This window comes from Cornus florida, unplaced genomic scaffold, assembly GCF_030987335.1.
Source record: "Cornus florida cultivar Cherokee Brave unplaced genomic scaffold, ASM3098733v1 CherokeeBrave_3.0.0_Hap2_Chr11, whole genome shotgun sequence".
In the NCBI taxonomy this organism is placed as follows: domain Eukaryota; kingdom Viridiplantae; phylum Streptophyta; class Magnoliopsida; order Cornales; family Cornaceae; genus Cornus; species Cornus florida.
This window is the reverse complement of record NW_026775581.1, coordinates 41,882,674-41,895,038: the sequence shown is the minus strand read 5'-3', so window position 1 is coordinate 41,895,038 and position 12,365 is coordinate 41,882,674. Positions and strand designations below refer to the sequence as shown.

Genomic DNA, 12,365 nt, shown 5'->3' with positions numbered 1-12,365 from the left:
TAAGATTCTCAGTACCATTTGTGAACTTTGCTAAGGAAGTAGTTAAGTCCTTAACATTTTTCTTTAAATCAATGTTTTCAAGAGCAATTTAGGATTCAATTTCAGAAGAAGAATCATCTCTTTCCTCGTTTTCTTAAGAGCTATATTTTTCAAAGCAATTTTCTTTAATTCTAAATGTAGCTCTTCAAAGGCAATTTGAAGCTCTTCATGGGAAGGAGCATCATTAGAGGGGTCAAGAGAATCATACACCTCATTCTCGTGTGAGATGAGACAAAAATAGGCCACCTCATTTTCACATGATTCCTCATCTGATGAGCTTTCGTCGGAATCATCCCAAGTAGCCTTGAATGCTATTTTCTTTTTCTTGCTCTCCTTACTTTCTTTTTTAAGCTTTGGATAGTCGGATTTGATGTGTCTCGGCTTTCCACATTCGAAGCAAGTGAAAGGATCTTTCTTAGAAGGCTCATCTTTAGGAGCATTCCACTTGAAATAGCCTCCTAGTATCTTTAACTTGACTACTGCCTTCATAGGTCACTTCAAGTTTATCCCAGATTTCTTTGGTAGTCTTACATGATGAAATTCTGTTGAACTCCTCATCACAAAAAGCATTATACATGTTAGACATGGCCTTGTAATTCATTTCATCAACTTTGAATCAGCCGCAGACCATTCTCTTTTGTCCTTAGGAGTTCCCTTTTAACTTGACTAGTGCCTTCATAGGTCACTTCAAGTTTATCCCAGATTTCTTTGGCAGTCTTACATGATGAAATTATGTTGAACACATCTTCACATAAAGTGTAATACATGTTAGACATGGCCTTATAATTGATTTCATCAAGTTTGAATCAGCCACAGACCATTGCCTTTTGTGCTTAGGAGTTCCATCTATTTTTGAAGGGGATTTTTGGTCCATTTTCAATGACATCCCACACTTGATATTCTAAGATCCGAAGGTATATCATCATTTTGGCCTTCCAATAACTATAGTTGGTTTCATCGAACCAAGGTGGTATGCGGGTCGACTGACCTTCCTTTTAGGAGTACTGCTAGAGCTTGCCATAGATCTACTCTCGGGTGGTATGTGGGTCGACTGACCTTCACTGTTTCATCAAACAATGACTCAAGAGGAGGATGAATTGAGTTTTTAGGCAAGCTTAGCAACTTTTCGGTCTGGGTTTACACTTGTTGCACAAAACAGAGTATATCTAATGAAAGCTTAATGTAAAGAGTAGTATTCAGGAGCTCATCACTTTGTGCACAAACAGAGTATGAAAACTAAGTGTTTGTGTGCTACCAAGGTGAGACAGTTTTGTGCTCAGTGTGCTAACAGAAATTAACAATTTTCGGCACAAAAACAGAGTATGCAATGCTCAGTAGATAAGGAGTTAGGGTTAGAGAAATGCAGACTCAGAACACCAAGATTTAAAAGGTTCGGCAACCCTACCTATATCCTCACTTTAAGAACACCTCTCAAGGATTCACAAATTACCACCTCACTTCACGGGTGAAGAAGGAATCTTTACTCTCTTCTTTCATGAGCTTTACAATTGCTCCGCGAGCAACCCTTTCTAAGTGAGCAGCACCCACCTAGACTTCAAGAAGGTTACACCAACCTTCTGTTCTATCTCTCTCAAGATATTGCAGTTTACAGGTCAACAATGGTATCCCTTTTTCTGGACAGTTTTTACAACTGAAGCTCACTACAAATTTCTCTCAATAGAAAGATATACAATAAAGCGCTCTCGTTCTCTAGAGTAATAGATGAAGTAAGCGATTGAAGCCCAACTTTTAGAGAATGAATCAACTTATTGATTTTCAATGGAGATCTTAAGTCTGAGATTGCTCAAAGGTTTTCCCCCCAAAACTGTTTTAGCTTTAATATATATATATATATATATATTTCAAATAAAGTGCTCAAAAATCTTTTTCAATAGATATGTACAGTTCTGCTACAGTGATACACAAACGGGTGAGGGAACCTTGTATTATAGTGTTAGAGTACTTTTGAGACTTTTTGGAAACAGGTCTATTCGGAGAGTCATGAGTTTCAGTACTTTTCCTGATCCTTTGTCTGCAAACGTCTTGCCTTTTGCAAGTAGATGTCTTGTTGGTCTAACCTGAGATTTCTCACTCTAGGTTGTTTGCCAATTGCAGAAGGGAAAGACATCTAGCGTGAAACTAGCAGACATCTTGTAGCATGTACCTGGTACTTTCATACTTATCCACTGTTGTGGCCAGATCACTTAGATAAGGATGACTTGAACAAACAAGCAACGTCCATTTCACTTCCCAAATTTGAATTAAAGTGTTTCGGCACTAGAAGTGAAACATAGTGACCCCAAATGACTCTATTACCCCTTTTTCATGAAAATCATTCAAGCGTATGGGCTAAGTTATTTTTCCTTAAGGACCATATTATTTTTTTTTTTTTGTACTCACACACACGTGCCTCCACCGAGGCTTGAACCCTTGACTTCCCTTTGGAAAGTAAGGGCCTCATACCGCTAGGCCACTGAAAACATTTTATTTAACTTTCAGCTTAGGTCTGTATTTTGATTCCTAAGGGTTGAGCTTTCAAATCAACATGCGACAGACTATTACTTTACAAATATTCTAGCTCTCACTGAACCCTTTGCCCCATGGTCTTGAACTTGATCTTCAACTTTGAGTTTCATTGCCATGAGCTTGATCCATATACAAGCTTGTTCATTTAATCCATGGATCTACATAGTACTTGACTTTTGTATTATATCCTGAAATGCATCACACTCGAGTAAACTCTTAAATTCCCGCATTAATAGGTTGCTATCATCAAAATTACCAAGTTGCCCTTGGCTTGAAACCTTGGGGCCAACAGTATGATTTCTTATGATCATGCATCCTGGGTAAAAATTTCATTTTTAAGTCATAGTCCTATCAAAATTAGGTAGACAGTGGCCTGCCTAAGTTTCCAATTCAACAGAGTTGAACTTTTGAGAAGTAGAAGTACTACAGTGTATACAAATTAACTATTTCTATGAGGCATAGTCCTGCAACGTTTTTATCTGAGAGATAAAGATATTTTTTTTGATAAGTATCTGAGAGATAAAGATATGAAAAGAAAGTAAACGAATCACATAATTTTAACTATGGCTCACCAGCTTCCAAATAAATACATTAGTACATTGTTGCAACCTCTAATATCGTAAGGTGAAAAATATATTATTACCCTTGCATATATGAGTACAAACCATCACACGACAGGCTTAAAGAAGGCATTGAAAGTATAACTAGCTTTTGTATCATTGGTTAAATTCCAAATTGATGCACACTAAGGAAACAAACATCATATGAAAGACCGCAAGAAGTCAGAGATGTCAAGAACAGGTATGCATACTAGTAAAAGAATCCAGAAAGTTTAGAAGGTAGAGAATTTGAAGTACAACTACCATTAACAATTTAACAGTCCCCAACAGATTTGTTCTGAATGCACCTTCCCGTTTCTTCACTGCATTGACAATCTTCGATATAGGTGAACGTTTCAGAGCTATTAAAAAAGAATAAAAAACCAATGTATTACCCATTTGGATGCCTATGCAATCATAATCAACTAGGAAAATGGCAGAAATAAACATATATATCATCACTAATACCAGTACAAGGATTTGCCTCAACTTGATTTCTCCACTCCGTTGAAGATTTGACAATAACAAGGACATTGAGTGATTTCGTACCCTCTGTTTCATTGTTAACAAAATGTACAACCTGAAAAGGAAATAGTATGTATATGTGCTTGAATAATGTGAAGGTCACAAAATCACAATCTAGTATGATAATGGATTAGAGAATGAAAAAGTTCACATTATGATTTAATAGTACATATGAGAACTGATTATACCAACAAAAAAAAGAGAAACAAGTATGGAAAGGAGGTTGTTTGATTTAGAATATGGTTCGCATGAAAAAACTATTTGTTGCAACTGTTCTTAGAACCAACTCCAGAGAATAAAATCCTGACTTCAGCATGTGTAGTTTGTGAGATATATATTTTGTAATTGGCTAATTTCGTTGTCAAAACAAGTCCGATTGAGTTGTAAAATTTCGGTTAAGAATTTCAAGATTGAAGATCGAAAGCGGATTTGAAGAAGTTCAAGTGTTCATGCTTTAATACACTCCGAGATGATGAGAACAATGCTTTAGAAAGGTACGAGAGTGTGTGAGAAGACTTAGGAAGTTTTGAAAGTTTGAAACACAAGTTTTTAAGAAGTGTTTACATTCTGCCCACCTTGAACTGGTTCAAGAATTTTGGAACAGGTTCAAATTTTGAGGCTTTTTGGTGGAATTCAAGTCTAGCCAACTTGAACCAGTTCAAGTATCACAGAAAGTTTATATTGTTTTCTTCAAAAACTTACTAGCCAACTTGAACCGATTCAACCACCCTGAACCAATTCAAGGTCTTCAGATATGTTTTGGTAACTTACCTTTATGGTCTGTTTTGATTCCTATTTGGTTTAGACTTCCTTCCAAAATGCTATGCACGAATTTGACTTGGCTTCCAAGTATTCTTAGGTCTTCCAAACTTCTATATAATCTCTCTTTCATTCAACATTGAGGTATGGCTTTTGGAACACAAATTCATTATTTTGAAAGAAGCCTTTTTGAGATATATTTTTCAGAAAATCAATTCTGATTTTTCTGTTTTTGTTTTGAGAACACGCACATTTATACATGAGTGATTTAGTTGTGTTGTTCTCTATCTCATTGGAATTGGAGCATAATTGAAGATTCAAAGATTCCGAAAAACAGATCTATTTCTTCTACATCAAATTCAAATCTTGAAGAAAAGGGGTAAAGCGATCACACTTTGAAGGGGTCAAAGCATTCGTGGAGTGTTATTTGATCTACCAGCAATCCTTCTACAGAGATCAAGAGTAAGCCTGGAGTCGAGCTGTTGGACGGGACATCGCAAAGCCGAAGATTGTCAACAATTGGTTTTTGGTAGAACGATAGGGTGTGAGCCTGAGTCAAAGTTCAGTGTACTTTATTTCAAACATAGTGGATCGTTTTGCTCTGGACTGCACAGTCCACAAGGTTTTTCCCACACCAATTGGTCTATTCTACCAAATGGGGTTTCCTCACTAAAATCCTAGTGTCATCTCTTGAACTTTACTCGCTTTACCTTTCAATATTTATCTCTGTGATTGTGGATGTTTAATTGATCATATTGCTTAGGTAATTTAATCAATCACAAAAATTGGGCAAGTTAACCTATTAATCTCATTTAGGTCATTTAGGGAGTTAATCACAACTAAATCAACTAACAGCTTCCGCACCGCATAACTCACATAGTTCATATTTCTAGAAATGGCAGAAGTTTTGCAGTTTGTATTAGCAAAATATATGTAGCTTTTAAATGATGGAGCCAAGTACTTGCATCCTTTTAGTGCGATACCCCAGGGAAGGCAGGGCAGAACTCTTAAGAGATGGCACCCCAAAATATTTCAAAATACCTAAAAGATACACCTCCTACAAATAGTGAGTTATAAAATAGTAAAAGATTTAATTTGTGGCCCCTCCAAATTTTTGTAAAATTCCTATAACATAGGATTCCTATAAATAGTAAAAAATAATATGTGACCCTCCAAAACTTGTAAAAATCTCAATTTGGGTCCTTTTGAGTCTTATTTTCAAAATCTAAATTTGAAGGAAAAGGACAAACTGACAAAAAGTTCAAATATAACTCCTATACCTAATATTCTTCTTATTTTGTGCACTCGATGAGTTATGAAATGCTTTTTCTTAGATCCAACCTCTGGAAATACTTTACAAAGAAAAATATTACATTAAAAAAAAAAAACAAAAATACTAATAATTCAAACCAGCCACCCCCCCCCCCCCCCCCCCCCCCCCCCCCCGCGCGCCCCGGGCACAAAAAAAAATCAAAAAAATCATATGTTGTCCATACATAAATTGTCTATAATCCAGTCCATAGATGAAATGAAGACCATTTCTGAGTTGAATTAGGATACCTGCATGTTTGCAGTTCACTCTAGTACAATTAGAACAAGCTGCTAATGCGGTCACAATCGTTGTGTCTAATGGACAACTAAAAAAATTTGAATGCCTAAGCTGTGTCAGTATCAAACACTCCAACATTTCTTGCACAAGACATCTTCTTTACTTTATCTTTTATGTGCATACAGCTACTACAAAGCCCTTATAGAGTAGTCTAGGAAGCACGGATATGGATACGACACGATATGGGTACGGCGATACGGCAAATCTAAAAAAAAAAAAAGGACACGGGTACGGTAGGGATACGACAATAAAAATTAATAAATCATATTTTTATATATATAAATAAATATATTTTTGGTCAATATTTCAAAATATTATGAATCTATATGCGATCATTAATGTAACATAGGAGTTCATTTCACGAAACATAAATCAAGCATCCCTAGTCATCACTTAATATTATATTTTGAACTTTTCTTAAAAAATATACTATTAAATTATTGTTGGAAAAGTTACATTTTAAGGTTTAAAACTTGTTAAAAATATGTTTGAAGTATCTGAAAAGTATTAGATACGTGGTCGAAGTATTTGAGAAGTATCGGATATGTGTTCAAAATAAAAATAAAAAATAAAAAAAAAAATCAATTATGGATCTCTGTGAATGAGTATGTTGTGGTTGCTGACCATTATCAGCTCGATAATGGAAGGGTGGCTTGGGATGTGCAATTTCGTAGAGATTTTAATGATTGTGAGCTTTTGAAGGTCTTAGATTTCTTAGGTTTGATTTATAGGCAGGTGGTGGAGGGTGTGGGTATGGACGTTATAGTGTGGAAGGGTGTTTGAGGTTAGGTCATTTTACCAAAGCCTCATGGAGTCTCCAAGCCCCACCTTCCCTTGGAAAGCTATATGGAAGACTAAAGCCCCGTTAAAGGTGGCTTTCTTCGCTTGGAGTGTTGCCCTTAGAAGCATTCTCATTCTCGACAACCTCATAAGGAAACATCAAATTGAGGTGAATTGGTGTCGCATGTGCAAGAAGTCGGGAGAATCTGTGAATCATCTTTTGCTGCACTGCCAGTGGCAAGGGATGTTTGGTCTATGCTCTTGGTCATTTTTTGTGTGGATTGGATTGTTTCAGGGTCCACGGTGGATATGTTAAAGCCTTGGAAAGGGTGTACAGAGGAGACCCGATTCATAGATGCTTGGAGGGCCACTTCCCTTTGTTTATGGAGGGGTTTGTGGCATGAGAAGAATATGAGATCCTTTAAGGGCGAGGAGTATTCAATATACTATCTTCTCTCTTTTTTTGGGTTAATGGGCGAAATTGTATATCTTTGGATATTCTTTTGGATTTTGTAGATAGCTTGAAATTGTAATGTCACCTTGGGCGCCTTTTGTTCTTTGGGAGCGCTCCTCTTTTGAGCACCTTTAATGAATTTTACTTATCAAAAAAAAAAAAGTCATAAACCTATATTGGTCCCACCTAGTTGGATGTTGGAGGGTGGACTTGATAAAACCTAACTTTGCCATTATTTTGCACAATGTACCTCTTAGACTCAGTCCCCATTATTATGCTCAACAACCCAAAATTTCACCATCGGACCAAGTAATATATATTCATATGTATAAACCTCAACTCAACATAACCGAGTCCCAACTATTTGTTACACGAAGAATATTTCCCCATTCTACTCTAAGGCATTAATTTTAGTACTCATATGCTATCATATCTTTCTTTACTATATCAATCCATGTTAATTAGCATTACTCTCAATACGGATAACATTACCCTTACTTGTTGGTTCAATATTAGTCTTTACTGCTTAAAAGAAAACCATCCTAGTCAATTTCAATTATCTCTAAATAATGCTACAAGTTTACAACCATTTCATGAATGTAATCATTTTTATTTTATCCTTTTGTGTTTAATCATATCGTAACAACTATGGTTCAGCCATGCTCATTTTAGGGAACATACTATTTATTAGCAGCCACCATTTTATCTCCTAAAGCTTAAACAGTCTATAACATTTCCATAAAATTTTATCTTTTAATTTTGAAGATATATGTTGATCACATAATATGCTAGAAGCGCTGCTACATATGACCTATCATACTTTAATTTCTTTTCTTTTCGGCATGTAAGAAAATTTAGATATAAAACCAAACTGCATAGAGAAAATAGGAGCATACCCTCAAAAACAAAATGACATCATAGCAGATCAAAGCAACAAAGACACAGCACTACGAAACAGAGAACAAAAGCAGCAGACTACCTAAAGATGGATTGAGGGAGATGCCAATGAAACTGAATCCATCTGTTCGACTTGGAATCCTTGATGTTAGAAAGGGAAAGAAACATGAATCCACCATGGTTTAAGTTCACCCTTTGGAGCAACATCATCTCCAAGCAATCCCACTCTACGAACACAAGCCTGGATACTGAAATTGCTCACTATTGGTATCTCTTGATCCCCGATCTTCATTGCATCTACACTCATTTCTCAAGTTTCTCCTAAATTACAACTCATAATTATTTGAAGTGATATACAAGTATATATTATGACCAACAATCTTATTCATGAATTTGTTCAATATTTATGATTTTTAACTTATAATTAAAATTCACATGGAAAACTAAGAGTTATGTTGCATGAAGATGGACTCGCGACCATATTTAACATAATTTACCCTCATTATATCTCAACCTTCTTCTTAGAAAAAATGGTTCAATCACTTGAGAACTTTGTTATTACTCGTGACATTATGCTATAATCAAGGAAACAACACAGGTACAATGTCGTGGCTGCAAGGGGTAACGAAGGCTTCATAATGGTATCTATGCTACTGTTAAAAAATTTCAACTGCACAAATATTTTCGAAACGAGCCGATACATGACTTTTAACTCCAGAATTCCAAGAACACACTAAAGTAAAAATATAAAGGTGTTCTAACATGAGTAGACTATAACTTAAATTTTGGGTGTTGAATTATTAGCAAAAATTTACCAAATATATATTTAATGGATTTTATTGAATATATGTTCAAATTTTTATATTTTCATTTAATTTTTTATCAAAATGCTGTGTAGACTAATTTATGTGCAGTCTAAATTATTTATTTATTTCTATTTTTTTATAATTTTCTAATTTGTTTATTCGATTCTTTATTCACCCTTTTATAGAAAAAAATATTGATGTAGAAATATATGTGTGATACAAAGTATTTATGTCTAATAAACATGCATGATGGTACTTTTGTAATTTAATAATGTACTTATACAAGTAATTTTTTTAAAAATTTAAAAAATCAATTAGTTAGGTAACAAAAAAAAAACAGAAATTAAAAATATATACAAATGATTTACATATTGTATGACTGTGAATCACTTACTTATCCCTTTTGAAAATATTCAAAAAATTGGTAGATAGAAAGATTCGTATCAAGATGGAATAACATATATGTTAGACTTAAGTTAAATAACATTTCCATGTCTGATCTACTTGAAAAATAGAAATAAGAGAATTACAATCCAAATTATTATTCATCAGATCGGAAAACCTTTGTCGAAGATCTACTGTCATATCTTGTGTTTCTTTGCTTTTGGGTTCGTATATCTGTTGTTTAATATGTTTGGGGACTGAAATACTCATTTGGAAAAGAGAGAAGTGACAAAAACTGGGGAAAAAGTTGGGTGGTCATATTGGCCCGTGGCGGTAATGACATGGCCTTCCCGTCCGAGTTGCACCAAGTTGGTCATGATTCCCAAGCTCATCAAGATATTTAGTTGACTTGGTCGCAGACCACCAAGTCGCACCGAGTTTTAATTTCTTGGCTACAAATGCTATACTACAAAATCTGCATCTCACTATTCAAATGTGTGAAACATATGCCTCAAAATATTTGACAAGTATTGAATTCATGTTCAAAATAAATAAATAAAAGATACTTCCAAATTATGGATACTTATAAGAAGTATCATACATGTATCCACTAGACAATGTATGCATACGAATACAAAGTGGATGCAGATCACGAATAGAATTATTTGTGTTTCATAGTGCTTCATGCATTATATTTATATTAGTTGATACTTCATACATGAGTTCCAAATTGGTCCTTTAAAATATATAGGCCCACGTGTTAAAGCTATAGGGGTTGGACAAATACAACACCTGGAAATATGCCAGCATCAACAATCACAGGCACAGCCAAACACACATAGAAGATTTACACAGAAAATATGCTATTACAGTATGAGAGACAGATCATTTACTTATGTGTTCCCTCCACCGTCCCCCACCCCCAAAAGAAGCATACTCAATTGCAGTACACTAGACAGCTATCAGATCACATGCCACCAACTATAGCCCCTTGTTTTGTGAATTTGACAAGTTAAAGCAAGTATATGTGATTAAACAAGTATGATAGACGGAGATTACCGTATTATGTTTGTCCCATGTGTGCATAAATACATTATCTAAAAACCCCACTCTTTATTAAAGGTATCTTTTCAGAATTGGAGATAAGGCGGAGAATTCTACAAGTTTCAGATGGGAGAAGTAGTAAAATTACTACATTTTTTATTTAATATGAAACGCCAGAGATGATTTGATGAAACATTTTTCAGAAAGTTCAATCAATTACCTTAGGACAAAGTACAGAAAGATGCTCTAGGTCAGCAATACCAACTTGAAGTCCAAATTTATGGAGATGTTCCAGTGCTTCCTTCAAACCAGTCCATGTGATTTCTTCCCGTCGCAGTTGACGAAATGCAGAATAAATGTTTAAGAAGGAAAACGCCTTTATAATAGTCTTCAGCCAAGACGGACAAACGCACAAACTATTCTTATTCGCAGATAAGTCCTTATTACCATCATGTAGGTTTGCTTCCATTAACATGCAGTTCCCAGAATTTGGATTGGATAAACAATCCACCAACTCCAAAACCCGAGTAAGTCTTTGCCAATTTTGTTCATCAAGTTCAGTCTTTTCGGATGATCGCAAGATGCCCAATATAAGGTCATCAGTGTGTTCTTCCTGTTTACCGCAGTTGAACCCTCTCTTACATTTGTTCCCCAAAGACTGACTAACAGAAGATCCCCTATTCAATTCATTTCTATCTACAGAATTCATGCTTTCTGACTCAATATTCTGTTGATTTTCATTGCTTGATATGTCCCGTAAAGAAGACAGGTCTTGCATCATATCAGACCATGCTGAATCAGCAAATTTTGAGGCTGAACATTGACTCAGATCTTTTGAGGGCGTTGCAAATTGACAGGATTGCTGGATTTGTTGCCGATCCTCCTTCTTTGTAAATGGAACAAGAACTATGAAGTCTCCAGACCCAGTCAATTGACTACTAATCTGAGTGTGCAAACTTAATTTCACACCCTATTACAAAATTAGCAGACAATGAGAATCGGTGTGAGACAACAGAATCAACCAAAAAATATTGCAGAATTATTACACAACAATCAGCAATGTGAACTATCTCTCTCTACATATATATATATATATATATATATATATATATATATATATATATATATATTCAAATGAAATCAAATTATCATCTGAAAACTCATACCAAAACACACACACACACATAACATCAGAGAGATGAAATAATCAGCCTAAAAGCATCAATGTCACATGTTTAAAAAATAATAATTAAATCAGCAAACTGAAAGAGAGAGGAAACTTTTAAAAGTTATGAAGTGCCAAGCAATGAGGATTATGGAAACAAAAATGAAGATTATATCTAGAGAGAGAGGGAGAGAGAGTTGTTGCTTTGAGAAAGAAATGGGAACTTCAATAGTACATATACATATATATAGAGAGAGAGGGGGGGGGGGGGGGGGGGGGAGGAATTTACCTTGAAGAAGAGGTGAAAATTGGATGAGTTTGAAGCGGGAGGGAAGTTCTGCTTCAAGAGGAGTTTGAGTTCTTGAATGGTTGTGTTTGGATGAAGAGATATGGTGGTTGATTCACCACTCAGACTTCGGACTTCGATTTCTCTCTCACTTTCCCCCATTTCTCCCTCTGTTGCGAATTTGATTACTACTGGTTCGAGGGTTTGTTTCCGAATGAAAACCTAGCATTTGGCGGGGAACTAGTCTGGTCTCTCTCAATCTCCTCTACTAAGTCACGTGCATTTCCACTCCAGGCACGTGAGGATTCACTTTGTCTCAACGGGAGAAGGGTAAACTAGGAGTTCGACTTTCGTTAGGACACCGTTCTTTAAGGGTATTTTTGGTACGGTGAGTTTGAAGGAGAAGATAAGATTAGTTATGAGGGAAGGGAAGGAAAGAAAAAGATAATTTTAACCCTCCGTTGTATTTGGTTAGTTAAAAAAAAAAAAAAA

The 12,365-nt window shown here is 35.4% G+C and overlaps 1 protein-coding gene across 4 annotated transcripts in view; it reads right to left on the bottom strand.

Annotated features, from left to right (window-relative positions):
* The window catches only part of LOC132282982 (uncharacterized), a 49,876-nt gene extending 37,758 nt beyond the window's left edge, over positions 1-12,118 (bottom strand). For 3 of the 4 annotated variants that reach the window (XM_059784839.1, XM_059784841.1, XM_059784838.1), the window contains exons 1-4: positions 11,877-12,118; positions 10,643-11,392; positions 3,633-3,744; positions 3,429-3,526 (exon numbers count right to left, since the gene is read on the bottom strand). In XM_059784839.1, coding sequence (XP_059640822.1) covers positions 3,429-3,526; positions 3,633-3,744; positions 10,643-11,392; positions 11,877-12,035 — 1,119 coding nt within the window. In that variant the 5' untranslated portion in view covers positions 12,036-12,118. The remainder of the gene's footprint in view (positions 1-3,428; positions 3,527-3,632; positions 3,745-10,642; positions 11,393-11,876) is intronic. The other variant, XM_059784840.1, reaches the window with a different exon arrangement.
* Positions 12,119-12,365: the final 247 nt, after the last annotated feature.